This window comes from Gymnoscopelus microlampas (assembly GCF_963454915.1).
Source record: "Gymnoscopelus microlampas genome assembly, chromosome: 20".
NCBI classification, from domain to species: domain Eukaryota; kingdom Metazoa; phylum Chordata; class Actinopteri; order Myctophiformes; family Myctophidae; genus Gymnoscopelus; species Gymnoscopelus microlampas.
The window spans coordinates 40,714,821-40,733,309 of NC_139957.1; the positions used below are offsets into that span (position 1 = coordinate 40,714,821).

At 40.9% G+C, this 18,489-nt stretch overlaps 2 protein-coding genes across 5 annotated transcripts in view; both read right to left on the reverse strand.

Annotated features, from left to right (window-relative positions):
- The window catches only part of baz1a (bromodomain adjacent to zinc finger domain, 1A), a 35,908-nt gene extending 30,155 nt beyond the window's left edge, over window positions 1-5,753 (reverse strand). For both annotated transcript variants that reach the window (XM_084045085.1, XM_084045084.1), the window contains exons 1-3: window positions 5,651-5,753; window positions 5,040-5,232; window positions 1,412-1,690 (exon numbers count right to left, since the gene is read on the reverse strand). In XM_084045085.1, the coding sequence (XP_083901211.1) occupies window positions 1,412-1,690; window positions 5,040-5,152 (392 nt within the window). In that variant the 5' untranslated portion in view covers window positions 5,153-5,232; window positions 5,651-5,753. The remainder of the gene's footprint in view (window positions 1-1,411; window positions 1,691-5,039; window positions 5,233-5,650) is intronic.
- Window positions 5,754-8,538: 2,785 nt separating this feature from the next.
- LOC311036667 (uncharacterized protein) lies at window positions 8,539-16,458 on the reverse strand. 3 transcript variants are annotated; one of them, XM_084045509.1, is made up of 8 exons: window positions 16,099-16,458; window positions 14,340-14,461; window positions 13,596-13,734; window positions 13,014-13,105; window positions 11,947-12,057; window positions 11,509-11,615; window positions 10,072-10,162; window positions 8,539-9,054 (listed from the first exon to the last, which is right to left on the reverse strand). In XM_084045509.1, exons 1-8 carry the CDS (start codon window positions 16,193-16,195, stop codon window positions 8,935-8,937), a joined length of 879 nt encoding a protein of 292 aa, XP_083901635.1. In that variant the 5' UTR covers window positions 16,196-16,458; the 3' UTR covers window positions 8,539-8,934. The 3 variants fall into 3 exon arrangements, with proteins under 3 accessions (XP_083901635.1, XP_083901634.1, XP_083901636.1); XM_084045508.1 differs by having other exon boundaries at window positions 13,014-13,135; XM_084045510.1 differs by having other exon boundaries at window positions 8,917-9,047; window positions 13,014-13,135.
- Between the last annotated feature and the right edge of the window lie 2,031 nt (window positions 16,459-18,489).

The window sequence follows — 18,489 nt, forward strand, 5'->3', positions numbered from 1 at the left end:
AAACAAACCCCCCTTCCACACACACACCTGTAATAAACACATCTGTAAACAAACACACACACACACACACACACACACACACACACACACACACACACACACACACACACACACACACACACACACACACACACACACACACACACACACACACACACACACACACACACACACACACACACACACACACACACACACACACACACACACACACACACACACCTGTTAACAAACACAAACATCTTAACACATACATCTGTAACAGACAGACAAACATCACTGGCACACAAAGGACACAACTTGCAGCCATACTCGTGTTCGAACCACATTTTCACACTGTCGATGTGGTCGCTAAATAAATATTCATTCGGGACGGGCGTGATGGTTTGCGCTGAGCAACGGCATGTTTTGCAGAGCGGGTAGGGTACTGTTCCGTGTCACTTTTGGAACATCCACACCCTTTCCATATAGTGTAACCTTTTGTCAACAATCTCCTCACCTTTGGAGGAGATTTTTTCTCCTCGTCTTTTTCTCCTCTCCATCTCAGCTGGCTCAATGCAAGTATCGCATGGAAATTAGCATTTACTTTGACGTGCAAGCCAAAAGCAGAGGTCTGACTGGTTGTTGCGTTCATTTCTGCCGTTTCATAGTTTTTTAGATGAATTCATATAGAGTATTAAGGAAGGCCCGGCGTTTATCATCTCTATCAGCGTTAATTTCATCGCTATCCACTATCGAGATCGTTTTATCGCCCAGCTACAGCACACACACGTATCCAAACACAACCACCAACAAGCACACACACCCCTGTAACAAACACCTATAACCAAACAAACACATATCTTAGAGCCGTTCATTTATGATAAAATGCCTCCATATTTCTTTTTCACCAGAAAAAGACAGCTCAAATGTTCCACTGTTTTAACATTGAAGCATACGTTCAGAATGCCAATTTAGCCATGGCTGCATTTATGGTCAGACAGTAGCTTACATTTTCCCCAATATATAAAAAGTACATCCATTAACTAATGAATATAGTTAGTTACCTATTCCCTGTGATTTCCTCTTTTGGCGAGTGTCATTATACCGATCACTGCACACAGCGTAAAATCCGTGCTGCGTTCAAATGCGGCATGTTTTGCAGAGCGGGTAGGGTACTGTTCCGTGTCACTTTTGGAACATCCACACCCTTTCCATATAGTGTAACCTTTTGTCAACAATCTCCTCACCTTTGGAGGAGATTTTTTCTCCTCGTTTGGGATGTGCTACCTTTTGGGGATTTTTTAAATTCCCGTTTTTGATATGTACAGTTACTGGATTTTGGGTCTAGAACTCCACAGAGAAAACCCATTGTTGATGCGCAGCCTCTTTATTTCTTACATATACACACACACACTCTCTCCATCTCTACCTGGCTCCATTGCGTCCTGCGACATCCACAGTCTCCCCGGGGAAGAATCTCTGGCGCGCGAAGTCGTACACATCCTCGCAGAGCTCGCTGAGGCGGCACCGTTGCGTCAGTGACGCCAGGTGGAGCAGGGGGAGGACCAGCGCCGAGGGGAAACTCTGGAGGTTCTGCCTGGCCCGCCTCTCGCTGTCCACGGCCTCCAGGTAGGTCAGCCCGGGCCTCCCGGTCAGAGAACAGCTCCATACCAGACTGTTACACAGAATGGTCCTCTCAAAGAACTCACTGCAGGGAGAGAACACACAACATCCAACTAGTTTAGAGTCCTGAAGTGTAGACGTTGCTGCCACCGTGATGAGAACTGGTCTCATGTGAGTAACGGGGACTGGATTGGGCACACCTTGAACTCAGGGGAAAAAGCACATCTTGGAAGGAAGCAGAAAAGATCACCCAACACCGACCAGCTGGAAGAAGTTCATAATGACCTATGCTCCCCAAAGAGCAAAAGGATTTAAGTCAAGTAAGTCATGAGTACTGTAACATACAGTATGAGCCCCCCCCCCCCCCATATATTAAAGCATAGAGTTATGGATACAGTTTTGATCTTAATGCTCAAACACTTAAGATTTTCCAAAATGTTCAGAAATAGCAGATGTGCAAGCTCGCAGCGTGGCACGAAGTGGCTGCGAGCTTGTATATCTGCTATTTTTGAGAACCACTTATGTTGCTATCTATCTATCTATCTATCTATCTATCTATCTATCTATATATATATATATATATATATATATATATATATATATATATATATATAAATAAATAAATAAATACATCTAAAATGTCACAGATGCTTTCCCGGTTATAACGGGCTAAGCCATATCATGATGACATTCGATATAAACATATCCAGATGATATCTAGTCTCATATCACAATGTCAATACGCTATCAGGGCCATCAATCTTTATTCTTTACGGCCACTAGCAACGATATTCGATATTTTAACAGTTTGTGACCCTTATATTTTGAAACACTGACAACAACTGGTTCCAGGCCAATCTGCCATTGCAAAAAAGAAATTGCCCTCGCAGTGACATTAGTCTGGCCATGCCACCACGTTTCAGCTTCAACAGAGAGCGAGACGAGACCCTCACTCACTTTAAAACCTCAGCCATAGAGCACCGAAGTCTGACGTCACTGCCGCTAGACAGATGGCGCTATCCCCCTGGGTTGTGGCGTTATTTTTTGTGTTGAAATCACCATGGGGGAATCTTAGATCACGTCACATAAGAACTGTGTTCCAAAAATAAACATCAGTTTGCATTGTTATGATTTTCATTCATATTATTACATTATCATATTTGATACAGCCTGTTTAAGGAGAAATTTGAATTAATTCGGCTTTAAAAGTCTTAAAAACCACACTTCTGGTTCTGAAATCACTGTCCCTACAGCAGCCACGTTCATGGGAAACGACCCAAGTCTTTGGGTCGTTTGACTAGTTTCTAGCGTTTATTGTGTTACTCTTTGGGTCAATTTGTACATTTCCACCTTCAGTCAATGCTTCATATTCATATGAGTAAAATCGCCAGGGTGGTGTGTATATTTTTTTAACAGTTTATATATGGAGGTGATCTAAGATTCTCCCATGGGAATTTCAACACAAAAAAATAACACCATGAGCCCACGACCCAGGGGGATAGCGCCCTCTAGCGGCAGTGACGTCAGGACCTCGCACACTCACTATAGTTTATTTTAGTTTTTTGTTTATTATAGTTTTATCTATAGACCCCTTAACAGACGACGTCACACTGGCTGCACGCAGCCAGTATGCGCGCAACGAAACCCATTATATCAGGTCTCGTTAGGACGCGTCTCACTAGCCAACACACACAAGAGGGGGTTGGGGTGTGCTGAAACCAGTGCACCCCGAAACAGGTTGGGAATTGATTGCGTGAAAAAATCACCTGTGCGTCCAGGCTCAATGTTAGTAAACAAATAATTGGTCTATAATTATAGCTTATATAATTTAAACAAAAAATACATATATCTAGAACATAGACGACGTGACTGTAACGTTTTAAATACAAAAAGTACAAAAACAGAATTATTTGTTTTATGATCCGTTAATAGCCAATCTACAAGCTCACAACCGCCGTGCTGCGAGGCCGCTGTGCGCTTGTAGATCGGCTATTTCCGCTGCGCGACACCGGCACGCAAGTAAAGTATACACACATCGGACTTTACCGCTTCGCTGAAGCTAACCGGCATGTTACACCCAAACTGGCGACCTACCGAATTTCAGTGGTCAGTTTTCTACAACATCCATCCATCACATTATGACCCATCAGCTAAAACCTGGCTAAAACTTTAAACAAACAACGCTCACATTACGTTCAAGCAGTGGTGGAAAGTAACTACGTACATTTACTCAAGTACTGTACTTAAGTACAATTTTGTATTTTTACTTGACTGTAACGTCTGGAGTATTTCCAGTTTTCAGTACTTTTACTCCACAATCTCGGAGGCAAATATTGTACTTTTTCCAAGACTAAAATTATTTTAAAACTTTAGTTACTTTGTAGATTTTGATAAAAAGTAAAACATTTGAGTACTTTGTTTTTCGACCACTGTTTAAAAGCCAGAAAACCGCACGACACTGAGCGGTTGGGTCACGGAATTCAATGGGTCACCTAGTTCGGCGTAACAGCTGTTTCAGTAGCGTTGCCAGCCGCTAGCTCGCAAGTGGCTAACCTCGACAACAACAAACGGCTTAACTTTAGCTCAAAGCTAACCTTAAAACTGACCTCATTCGTGACATAACGTCATATAATGCTCGTTTCTTTACCACATACATGACCCTTAACTTAGTTTAGTAACTTAAAACACGCACTCAACTAGCTAGCTCAACCGGCCGCTAACTTACTAAGAGTAGTACAGACACTGTATACATTATAATAACGTTAGCCTGGGCTGCTAACTTAGTTAGCTCTCTAAGCTAAACTCTTCTTAACTTGTACTGCATCGCTTCGTATGTTCGTTCGTGTCCCACGACAAAAACGACGTAATTTCAACCGAAATGCGTTAAGCATCGACACTTTTCGGTTGAAATGACGTCTTTTTGGATGTAAATTTAAGTATAATATACTTACTACTAGATTTATATAAACAAGAGTTGTTTTTAAAAAGTTCATGCCGTGGTTCATTCAGTCCACAAATAACGTAAATTTCATTATTGATATAAACTACATTATACATTATTTCATACCAGTTTTTGTTTCTATTTTAATGTGTGTCATGCAGTACCAGCATCTCCAAAGCTCTGTAGCTGTCAGTCAAGTTAACATCATTTCATTAACATATTCGTCACTTCTACATCATTCTAAAGTCCTTTTTAGATCCAACATCTTGTTGTTTAATGGAAACATAAAAAATAAAAATAAAACTATCCAATAAATACAGTGAAATCCTGTGTGAATGTATATAGCCTATATTCTCTAACTCTGTGAGAGGGTGCATAATATGTAACCAGATTTCCCGGGACAATTTGGTTACAATTGTTACCGTCTCTCAGTTTAGTTAGGTTAATTGTTAATCGAGTGATAATGAACTGCATTAAATCAATTAAAACTCACTCGTATGTTCTGAAGATCTCGTGGGTTATCTTACAGAGGAAGACCTCTTCATCTGGTCTGAGGTCAGCTGGAGGTTTCTGTCTGACGAAGGGTTTTCTGTGTAGAAGAGGCATCTCTCTCTGTATTCCTTTATTTATTTATTTATTCCTTTCTTTCTTGTCCGGGTTCAAGTCTTCTCTCTATAAAACGAGTCCTTCAAGAACAGGAGGGAAAACAAAGTCATAAAACCTTCATATTCTGCCTCGATCAAAAGTTGTAGATGACGAGAGATCGATCAATAATAATAATAATAATAACACTAATTCATCGCCCTTGTGTATTAAACACAACAAAATGTTAATCATAAATCGGGGTGGTGAAATGAAAACCCCAAAACAGATCCAAAGTTTTAAAAGACAAACAGATTGTTAGGTTTCTTTTGTCTTTGGACCTGAACTAGTCTAATCTGATCCACGCATGGAAACGTGCTCCTCTCTCACTGACTCTCAAGTCCGTTTGACATGAGTCAGAAAAAAGGTCTGTTTCAGAGACTTTAAAATGAACGGCGTGGATTTTAAATCAACTAGTTAAACAACGGAGAAGCTGATCGACGACTTTCAAACGGTCTTTACCCAGTTATGTAACGAAGAAGCAGCGATAATCCGCGTTTTGTTACAATTCTAAACTGTAGCCGCCGGGTCGTAGCTTCTTCTTCTTCTTTCTCTTGGATCACTTCCACTGTCAGTCACATTGTGGAAAGACAAATCAACACTTCCGCCCGTACGCTTCAAAATAAAACTCACGTTGACGAACGCCAACAATATTAATCATAATCATTCCAAAATCAGTCAATGAGTTGAATTGGCTTGTATATTTCTTTCTGACAAGATGAAATAAATAACGTACAGTCCACTTTTAAAAGGGGACAAAAAAACTTGAAAAACTTGAAACTTGAATTTTTTTGTGTGCATAGTTTATTCAGCCTCACAGGGGCCCCTGGGACAATTATCTTTAGGGCCCTGCTATTTAGGAATACATGAAACACTCGCCCTAAATCATGTTTGCCCTAGCCTCGGAAACCCAGCCATTTTTTTTATGTTTGCCCTAGCCTGGGACCAGACAAATCTGCCAGTGCAAAAATATATATATATATGCCCTCTGCGATTAGTCTGGCTACGCGAGGCTACGTTCGCCCCAGGTCAAATCCGGCGACCCTGGAACGGTCGCCTCCAGGTATTCCAGTCAGTGACTGGAATACCTGGAGGTATTGAGATTACACTGTGACTCACAGTGTAATCTCAATAAAACTGCCTAAACCTAACATTAGTCCCATACCTAACCTCAGTAAAACTATACCTAAACCTAATCTTATTCCTAAACTTAACCTCAGTAAAACAATGTTTAACCCTAATCTTATTCCTAACCTTAACCTCAGTAAAACAAATACAAGAATACAAGAACCGCTGGTCCACAGCGGTCCGCCAAAACAATGATGGCGAGCGTGTTTTGGGGGCGAGTCTTCCGGTCGGTTACCCTACCCAGGGTGTTCAAGTGGGCACGCAAACACTGTATTCTGATTCTAAGTAATTTGTGTGTCAAGAAAGCACCCGTAGAGACACATTTACAGGGTTTACAGTTGAAAAGGGCCCAATAGGATGTCCGGTCGCCCTGTTACGGCCATACGAGGGGTGTTGTACTGCGGGCCGGGGCCGATGTATTTGAGCGTTAAACTATATAATAATACATTTTTGTAAATTGTCATTACAAGGGCCCCTGGTAGTACTAGTCAAGGCTGGGCCCCAGGGCACTGCATGGCCCCATTGACCCGGTCTATAAACCATCCATGGTTGTAGTCAGACAAAAATACCTTTATAGAAGACTGACAGGATACCTTTTTATTTTGGAGGCTAAATGAGCCCAGTTCCGGCCGTAGTGTGTGTGGTGTTGACGGGTAGATAGCGGGCTGATTGGCGCGGTGTTGACGACAAGTTAGATCCGCTCTACTTCACTGATGTGGCGTTCACGCACATCTCGTAAACTCGGAAATATAATAAATGGAACATAAATGGAAAAAGTAAAATATTATTCACTTGCGTTGCTGCTGCAAGTCACAACAAATGTAACTATGGAAGTGGTAGTAAATAGAGATTATAAACCTTTAACAAATGGGCTTGCCTTTCACCGTTTTGAGGAAGGAGGGAAAACATTGTTATATTGTCTTGCACACCAGACCTCCAAAGTTACCTTTGTGATTGATTTGTGATTGATTCCTAAAATATATGTCATGAATGAAATGTAAATAATAGTAAATAGTTATTGACTTGGAACGCCATTAATCCTCCTGGTCATTCACATTCTACATGGGTAGTAAAAAAATAAAATAAAAAACATAATAATAACGTTCTGTTGAGGATTCAAACATAGTTTACGGTTTTAAAAGGATTTACAGGAACGCAGCGCGTCGATGGGGTAGGAAGTTTATAATTGGGTGGGGCTTAACTCTGGATTGCTATCATTATTGGCCTGTAAACCTGTCATCCATTCATTTACTGCCAATGGGTCTCAGAAATTATTTGTTTCGTTAAAAACACCCCTTTTGAGAGTGTGTTTGTGTGTGTGTGTGTGTGTGTGTGTGTGTGTGTGTGTGTGTGTGTTGGGGGGGCTACCTTAATGTGCAGTAATTGCCTGAACTTGAACTAGATATGACGTCATCCTACAGCATACTCAATAACATAGCATTTCATGTAAGACTTATCTAATATGCTACAATCAACAACTGTACAGGATATGTTTCGGGGTAGATAGATGTACAGTTGTACCCTAACCTATTGTTTGTGTAAATTCATCTCAAATGAACAAAGTTGGCCTAGTCAACTCTAAGGAGGCACATTTTGAGGCAGACCACTTCACACAGTCCACACTGACACAGGATGGTAGACTGCTATTCTTCTGAAGAGTGGTGGAAGAAGTACTCACATTCTTTACTTAAGTAAAAGTATCAATACGCAATGTAGAAATTCTCTGTTACAAGTAAAAGTCTGGTATTCAGAATTTACAGATGTACAAAAGTACTGGCATCAAAATATACTATATAAGTACCAAAAGTAAAAATTCTCATTATGCAGAATGTCCCATTTCAAGTTTTTCAAAATGTATATTAAAAATCTTTTGAAATTCCTTCTAATGCGTGAGGGGGCATTGAGTGTTTTTTCAATTACTTTTTTCATTCATCAAGCAACTTAAAAACTGTCTGGGGTGCTCACAAAAGCCAGAGTAGACGTTAAAAGGACCCCAAACATGTTTGAAAGTGAAATATCCCTTTAAGTCGGATTTATACGTAATTGCGTGCCGGTGTCGTGCACAGAAAATAGCAGTGTCTGATGATCTGCAATTTTCTGTGCGTGACACTGTGTCCAACAGTGTATATAGAAGAGTATAAGCCCTTACCAGTCATTACTTAATTTCAAGGATTTCCCCCCACAATCCACCAATTTGTTCAAAAATGGTTTTAATTGGACGGATTTATGAAATATTACAGTACATACAGTATTTTGATACATTTAACAAAGGTGCCATAGAAAAGAAAAACAAAACAAAGTAACAAAGATGTGTCATTCAGCAGCTCTACACACAGCACACATACGGTACATTCTCATGGGTTTTATGGCTTCATATCAAACCTGAAAAGTCCTCGGCCCTTACTGCTTATGTCGCACTTTGTCTTTACATTTAAGGCTTCCTTGGTTCGAGACACGTGTACCCAGAAGTCCCATCACCCCCCAATTAAAAAAATAAATGTATTTATTTATTTCCATTCCAATTGGCCCTCCTGGCAACCTCTGGCCGTGGCCCCCACTTTGAAAACCTGTGCTTTATAGACTCTGTAGAGGTGAATGTCTGTCACTCTGTCTGTCTGTTATAAGACTCTGTAGAGGTGGATGTCTCTCAGTGCGTCTCTGTCTGTGTCTGTTCCCAGGTAAACATCATAATCCAGTGGGAGTTCCTCTAGCCAGGGGCCTGCATCTATCCCTGCTCCCTGGAGGGAGGGAGGGAGGGAGGGAGGGAGGGAGAGACAGACAGACAGACAGACAGACAGACAGACAGACAGACAGACAGACAGACAGACAGACAGACAGACAGACAGACAGACAGACACACACACACACACACACACACACACAGTAGCATTAACGCATTCAGTGCCAATTAAATAAAAAAAGAATTGTGAACTGTGCCAGCAATTTTAAAATGTTCTTATACCTTTTTCAAGTAGTCACAGAATATTTATCTCCAGTATAATCGATCCCCTGATGGGTGCTAATCACTGAGGGTTGCACTGTGTGGTTTCACAAATGTCAACGAGGTCATTGGACCTTGTTGACATTAATTGTCTGCCTTTTGAAAATAACATAATAACATTGAAAAATACATATTAAAAAAAAGTTCTCAGGAGCCGAGATACAGCCTTTTTCAGTAATAAGTTATACAAGAAGTGAATGGAGCAGCAAATCTTCAAATGATGATATCTTGTTTTTTGCTTTTTTCAAAAACACGTCAAACACGTTATTGGCACGTTGCGCCATGGCGGTAAAACATGTGAAACACGTCAATAGAGAGACAAATCACTCTGCATTTGATGTATGTGTTTACCTTGCTTGGTGTCAATCGCTCTGGATAAGAGCGTCTGCTAAAAGTTTCACTCCCACTCCGAAACCACCGTTACCCCAGACATTTTTTCTTTTGTAACCCCAAAAAAAAGGCATGGGTTTCCGAGGCTAGGGCTAATGTGGTTAACATAATTAGTATTTATATTAAATTGTTAAATAGTGATATTGTCAAACATAAAGATCAAACATATCAGTCTACATTTACCAAAAATAAATGTATTTAATTCAGTGAGCACGAGCAGAAGCAGGGATAATGATGTGTGTGTGTGTGTGTGTGTGTGTGTGTGTGTGTGTGTGTGTGTGTGTGTGTGTGTGTGTGTGTGTGTGTGTGTGTGTGTGTGTGTGTGTGTGTGTGTGTGTGTGTGTGTGTGTGTGTGTGTGTGTACCTGTAGTTCAGACAGTGTATGTTCCAGGCTGGGGACAGTCACCAGTAGAGCTCCTTTCTTACAGAAATTATTCCTAATGCTCTGCCACGCTCTGTTACGTAGGAAACAATGTCTGTTAATGTGAGTGTGTGTGTGTGCATGTGCATGTGCGTGCGTGTGTGTGTGTGTGTGTGTGTGTGTGTGTGTGTGTGTGTGTGTGTGTGTGTGTGTGTGTGTGTGTATGCAACGTTACTGCCAGGGTTCGAAAATATAACTGGGAGCATTTGTACAAGTGCAAACAATTCTTCTGGTGGGACCAAAATGGTCGTTTTGCCCTCCCATCCAGAAAAACAAACGTGCCTGCCAAGTGCCAACACTCCCGAATCGGCTCTGTGCATAACTGTAGTCCCATGTTTTCAGAAGGTGGCATACCCATTTCTTTTTCCAGTTAATTTACCCATAGCTTTGTTTGACTGGTTCAGCAGCTAATTTGAACTGTAAACACATGCAATGGTGTCATACTTGTGTCTGGTTGAAACATTCTGCCGTGCCCATCAAACATAATTAGGTCAAACAAAGAAACCATCAATCAATTGAACATGCGTTCCATCGCACCTTTAGTATGATGTAGTATGACACAAAAAAACAGGACTGATTAGCAAAGCATCCAACTTCACAGCCAAGATACAACAATGGAATTTAACTATGAATGGTAAACGTTCAGAGCATCTCGGAGGACCTGAGGGTGTCTGCCCTGCGAACCCACAGCCATACAGCGAGTAAGACCAACCAGCAGTCAGTCAGTAGTGCTGTGTCTGTCACAGGGTGTATATTGTTCGTTCGTATACTGTTTGCCTGCATAGTTGTGGTTGCTCCTGCGTGGAATGCTGTTTCTGACACTGGGACTTTGTGTATTTTTTGTCCTGATTAGTACAGGCTATTTGTAGGGTTCAGTGGAAAAGACCACACATTCAAATGGAGCTGTGCAGGCACGAACATTCACATGCAAACACGGTTAACACGCGTGCATTTCTTTCCCCAACCTGCCTGTCTCTCAGTCTCTGCTATACATATAAAATGTTTCACTATACAAATTTAGTTACTCTTTTTTCTTTATTTTTTTCAGTGATTAAATGGTTGAGATGTGAGTGGCAGCAACAAGAGATTTAAAACAACACATACATCTTTTGAGTCAGTATTTAGTGAAATACATGTATTGTGTATAGTCTACTGATGCTGTCATCTCTCTGTGTGTGGTGTGTGGTGTGTGTGTGTGTGTGTGTGTGTGTGTGTGTGTGTGTGTGTGTGTGTGTGTGTGTGTGTGTGTGCCTGCGTACATACGTACGTGTGTGTGCATGCGCGTGTGTGTGTGTGTGTGTGTGTGTGTGTGTGTGTGTGTGTGTGTGTGTGTGTGTGTGTGTGTGTGTGTGTGTGTGAGTGCATGCGTGCGTGTCTTACAGTATTTGATCTCTTGGTTCCATGAAGAATTGAAACACGTTGTTCATGATGAGAACGTCTGACTCCTGGACCAGATCGAGCCGACAAGACACGTCTGCATGGACCACCTACACAACATAACTTCACTGAAGTAAAGTACAAGTTTCTGACTAAATGTACTTTAGTGACTTTCCACCACTGATAATGTGACACCTACCAAGCTGTTGTTTGCTTGAGTGTTGAATGTTTAATGGACCACAGTGGAAACATTGCCTTTGGGCTTTTTTTGTGTCAGCCATTTGTTTAGTTTTTTTTTGTGTCATCCATTCTTTGTTTTTTTACTCGTTTTTAACTTGTTAATAAAATACTCAATCAACCAATCAATACTACACAAAATAGTACTGTACTTATCTAGTACAGTAGAATTTATTGGAGATGAGAGGTGAGTAGGAGTCTTACCTGTATTCTGTCAGAGAGGCCGTATTTCTCCACAACCATGTTTTGCAGTCTGACAAACTCTTCATTCAACTCCACCCCCACCAGGCGCAGCGCACTACTGTGCAAGTATCCCTGAAAACATATACAATATATATACCACTGAACACACATATAACTTACCAGTACCACTGAAACACAAATAATACTGAAACACAGATATACCCAATATGGTCTATCTGCAGTGTGGAGGCACTTCGGGAACACCCTCTCCAATGGGAAGGTGCTTTTTTAGTTTGTTCCTGGTACAGCAAAGTTACATTATACGTTTTTCCTTGCGCAGCCAAGTTACGCCAAACACGTGACTCCTTAATTTTAAGGTTATGGTTAAGGTTAGGTTTAGGCATATTGCAAACATGCAAGGAAGACGAGTCGTCGTAACTTGGCTGTGCCCGAGTTAAAACAGAGAAAGCATTGCCATAGGAGCGCTTCTGGGAGTCCCTGCTACTTACTCGTCTTAAAGCTCAAACTGAACTTGATAACAAGCCTTCATATGTGCTGCTCCTGCAGCCTGGAATCACTTGCAGACTGATCTGAAGCTAAAGGACTTGATCACGCTTAGGTCCGTCTTTTAAAAGTTTACTGTTCGACCTGATGGCAGACACCATTGTATGGTGCACTTGCTTCCCTACCTAAATGGTGTGAAATGCATTTCTCCTGCCTTATGACTGTTTGCACTTTCACTTTGACTTGAAAAAAAGAATTACATTATTTTTTGTTAATATGTGATGTTTTATGTTGTGTATGTTTGCAATTTGTCCTGCAGCTTGTCCCGAACAGGGCTCCCTTGTAAAAGATATTTCTGATCTCAATGGGATTTCCTGTATAAATAAAGGTTAAAAAAAGACAAAGAAACAAAATGAGGGGCGTTCAAGAAACGCATCCTGGCCGGAGATAGGCCCTTCTCTATATTCAATTGAAACATACAGATAGATATACCACTGAAACATTAACAGCTGATTCATACAGACACAACTGAAACATAAACACACACACGCCTTTCTGTTGTTATTCTATTCTATTCTATTCACCCCATAGAGAACAGCTCCAAGTCTAGATCCAACATCAACCAGTAGTTTCCCGGTCAGGTCAGGTAGAACGTTCTGGAAGAGGAACCGCAGCTCTGGGATGGAAAAGGAGTGAGAGATGAACTCTGCAGACAGAAAAACATGCAATTAATCCAACTTTAATAAATGTAATCAATTATGATGAGCGTGGCAGTCCAGGCACCCTAGGCTGCAATGCCAGCCTGACAGCGTGTCGCAGGTTCAACTCCCGTTCCCGACGACCTTAATTGCTGCGTGTCACCCCCCTATCTCTCTCCCCATTTCCTGTCGGCCTACTTTCCCTATCTCTCTCTAAAGGCATAAAAAGCCCCCCAAAAAAATCTTGAAAGAAAAAAGATCTCATCACAATCAGTCTGTATACAATCAGTTCATACACATCAAGAAACTCAGTACAATATACAATGACAGTGGATCATCACAATGTATAAACAAACAATCAATTCATCAAAAAACACCTCAATACCAAATAAAAAATGCCATATCACGTGGACAGTAAAGTTGTATTGAATCGAGCGGGATAGAAGTGCAGCCGTATACAGTACGTACCCAGAGGGGCAGTGGCATGTGAACCACAGGTCAGACAGTAGTTTCTGCTCATCTTCCTCTCCTCACACAGTCTGTCTACCAACTCTTCATCGTACAGGAAGGAGTCCACGTGCACCGTAGGATGAGACTGCTGCCGAGTCTGTGTACACAGATATAGCCACGCAACACTTAATCCAGGTGATCCAAGTAATCCTTTGTACAAAAACAATCGCTTGATTGACTTATCTTTTTTTTATATATAATATGTTTTACATTGATTCATTGGATTGACTGTTGCACCCCTATGTTATTAATTTGAGAGCTAACAGTATTGAGGATAGACCTTTATTAATCCTTTCGGGGGAAATTCAGGTGCCAGAGGCAGCACAGCAGTTAAGTTGCAAATACAGAGTAAGTACTGTGAGGTACAGGAAGAATTTATAATTACAAACATCACAAAAAAACATCATCAATGAATGAACAAAGAGGATACACCTCACCCGTATATAGCCCCTGGCTACAACAATGGTTCTCAAAGTGGCAGTCAAATACTATCTTTTTGGGGGTCCTTGACATGAAAAGGTTTGAGAACCACTGTCCTACAAATAGCATGTATTAATCAGGACAAAAATGTGTGGAATGCTGGATGTCAAAAACAGCATTCCACCCAGAGCAACGAAAACTATGCAGGCAAACGGTATACGAACGAACAATAATACGCCCTACGACAGACACAGCAGCACTATACTGCCTGGTTGGTCTTACTCGCTGTATGGCTGTGGTTTCGCAGGGCAGCATGGCGTCCAGGGGCAGAGACACCCTCAGGTCCTCCGAGATGCTCTGAAGAATCACTGTCCGGTTGTCAACAAGAACGTCATCCAACTCATCTGGAACACACACACACACACACACACACACACACACACACACACACACACACACACACACACACACACACACACACACACACACACACACACAGTCACACAAAATGCAACTGATTTTTACAATGCACTGTATTGATTATGAATATATTGATATTGTCATTGCATTAACCACTTGAACCTTAAACCCCCATGGCTCTATACTAGATCCTTATCTTAAAAAAGATCAGCAGCACTAATTTGGTCCTTTAAGGATCTTTATTTATTGAAAAACCCCAGATCAAACACAGACGTTGATCAGCCCAGGGCCTTCCTCAGCTCTTTTTCAACTTATTCTATATACTAGATCTTCTAATATTTCCCTCTACAGTGTAGAGTCTACATCATGGTTCTCAAACGGTTTGGGCTTCATCAGTACTTCCCTGATTTGTGAATCCCCCCCCCCCTCTTACCCAACTACAACATTCTGCTTAGAAAACTGCAAGAGAAAACCATAGCAAGAATATTATGTTATGAATGACCTTTTGAAGAAATTAAGAATATAACATTACATTTAAGAAATGTAGTGAAACCGTTGCAATTAGTGTATTTTTTTAACAATTTTAACAACTTGTGCCAATTCTGGGGGACTCTGGTCAACTAAAAGTGTGGGATTTAATTTAAGACCATGATGACAATTTATTTAGCCTGAACCACTTTAGTAAAGTTGTTGATTAATTTGGTTTCACACAGATAAGTATAGGTTGAGGTTCACAGAAAGTTTCTCAACGTTAAATCATTAAACACAGCTGTGAAATGCAGTTATTTTCCTCCATCTTCCACTATTAGTTTCACGTATTATTTGTTTACTAGCATTGAGACTGGACGCACAGGTGATTGTTTAACGCAAATGACGCAATCAATTCCCAACCTGTTGTTTCACCCCAACCCCCTCTTGTGTGTTGGCTAGTGCAGTGGTTCTCAAACTTTTTCATGTCAAGGACCCCCAAATTGACACTTATTAGCCCGCGGACCCCCATTTCAAAAGATATGCCAGGGACGTCCAAGAGAAGATTTTTTTACGGCTCTAGCAGTGATTCTCAACAATGTTAATTTTTAAATGACATGCATTAGAGCTACTGACCTCCATTTAATGGCATTTCTATCACTTGGACCGCAATTTATATTGTAAAATCTATGTCAATGTAACTCTCTCGGGGTCCATTTGGTTCCATTTGTACACTCTCAGAGTTACAGACCCATAAGGGTCCATTTGGCGCATCTGGTGAAACCCGAAATTACACTAAATGTGAACAGGAAGTAAACGAGGGTGAAAAATGGCGTTGGGCCACAGCCGGCATTAAAACACTTCTTTATTGAAAGATATGTATTATTACATTAAACTACTACCCCGTAGCGAGAGTTAACATTTGGGGCGTGGGGGTAAGCACCTTTATTTTCAATGTGTACATGTTTGGAGTGTCTACGGGGTATAGTGCTGAAAGTCCCTGTGTCCATGGGGCGTGAACCCTACAACTCTCGTAGATTGAAAACGTCAGAATCATAAATACGTCTACGAGAGTTGTATTCTACAGCTAGATCTAAGGCCATTCGCCCCCATAGGATAAGGGAATACTTAGGGTTGATATGGATTAACCAACCTGAGTTTTTCATCCAGTCCATGAGTCTGGGCAGATCTGTAGGATCCACCCTGGATAGCAGCTGCTGGATCTCTGTTTTGGCGTCCGACAAGTTCATTGTTTTCAATAATGTTAATATCAATAATATTAATTTGACATGGAATCAGTGAAGTGTGTCGTTTTGGATTGTTGTCCACACAGGGAGAACGTGGTGTTTATTAAGGAGGACTCGGAGCGTGTTGACTGAATGGATTCAAATGTATCTATCAATATTATTTAATTATAAATCGATCTGTGCATGGTGTCACACCATGTCCAAGTGTTCAAATATCCCTTCAGTGTTCAACCGAAACGATCAATTATGATCAATACGATCATTTATTGTTGTTGGGGTTTATCAGTCCACCTTTAAAAACCACACTGTGAAGTAAACACAACCCCGGAAGTACAATGCGGCCAGTTCCGAGTTTTTTTTTTTTTTATATATAAAATTAATTATTAGTATAATATTGCATAATGATATTATATAATTTATATATATATAAAATATTGATCAAATAATTGATTAGTGTGTTTTTATTTATTCACGATATTTGTTTTATTTTTGTATCTTTGAAACAAAAATAAACATAACTCCGGAAGTACACCATGGCTAGTTCCCAGCGTTGCCATGTCGGCTTACTATAAGCGACTTTGGGCTTTTTTTTCTCTGTAAAGTTAATTGTAAATATTGTAACGTTTCGCGCACCGAGCTGGAAGGTAAACAAACAAGCAATGCCAAGAGAGCTGGCTCTATTTTTTGGGGCTTGTTTCTAAAGTGTGGTTGCTCATTTGGGCTTGTTTAAAACAAAAACAACAAAATTCACGCCCACTTTTGGATTTGCGCCGCTACTCGGGGTCCGTTAGAACGATGAACTGCAGCTCTCAATGCATTCCCTATGAGAGGACATGAGAGTATAGCCTACGTTTATAATATTCCTACATTAACTGGAGACGATATTGATTTAAATAAAAATATGTTTCCAAATGTATGGAGTGTCTGTGTCAACATATCTTCTTGTTTTCTTAATAGTTGATGTGTTTCACATTTAATTTGCCACTTTAACGAGTTACCCATAATGTTAACACAGCAGAGGGTAGACGGCAGGAGCAGGCAGCGGCGTCTCGATCGACATGGATCTTGGCTTGGAAAGCAAGATGCAAACAGAACTAAACAGAGGAGGATTCAAGGGGAATCGAAAATAAAAAGAAAAGGAATAGGAGGACTGAAACTAATTCATCAAGTGATGATGAAAGTCAGTTGGACTTGGAGGAAAGATATGCAGTAGGAATGAGAGCAGTTAACAAAGCGGATGGGATATTCAAGGATCGGCATAAAGTTGCAATGTTTGTTGGAAGGAAATTGGGAGAAGTGAATCTGGTTAGAGTAGCTAGAAGTGGTATCGTAGTGATTGAGTGCAAAACAGAGAGGCAAATGATAAAAGCAATGGACATCACGAAATTTGATGGTAGCAGAGTGGAGTGTTTTGAGCTTGGGCATAAAGCAAACGGGATGGGCGTGATAAGTGGGGTGCCACTATCAATGGATTTGGGCCAATTTACCGACCTGGATATAATAAAGAAAGTTAAGAGACTGCAACGATTCAGAGAGGGGAAAAAAGAGGATAGTCAGTCAGCGTGCATCACATTTAGTGGAGAACTACTAGAAAGGATCTATGTTGGATATGTGACATATAAAGTCAGGCCATTTGAGAGGGGTCCTCTTAGATGTTTCTGCTGCCAGGAATATGGACATGCTGCGGCAGTCTGTAGAGGTGTCAGGAAATGTGTGAAGTGTGGAGAGGAGAAATGCAATGAGTCATGTACAACAGAGACAAGTGAACCAACGTGTATGCACTGCACAGGGAATCATTACGCAGGGTCAACACAGTGCCCTAAGAGAAAAAGGGAAGAAAGTGTGCACAAGATCAGAGTAGATAAGGGGATAACTTATGCAGACGCAGTAAAGAGAATGGAGGGAGAAAATGAAAGGGCGGTGGAAAAACATGAAAGGAGGGAAAAAAACAAAGCGAGAGGAGCAAACAATTTGCATGGATAGCAAACAGTTTTTGGCGTTTATCGCTATGGTAGTGAATTGTGCAGTAGAGATGAAGGGGAAATCAGAAAGAATCAAGTTGATATTGGAAGCGGCCAGGAGATTCCTGAAGATTGAAGATATAAGTGGAGAGGATCTTGATAATATCTTGAGGGAAGGACTTGTTCCAACTCAGGCCAATGTGTCTGGGGAATAGGATGGACTATAATGGGAATGGGTCGGGATCACATTGGGTGGACAATACATAATGGAGAACAATTTGAATGGACTCTTTTAATTTAGTCTGCAGTGTATAATTTATAGTTTTATACTCCAGT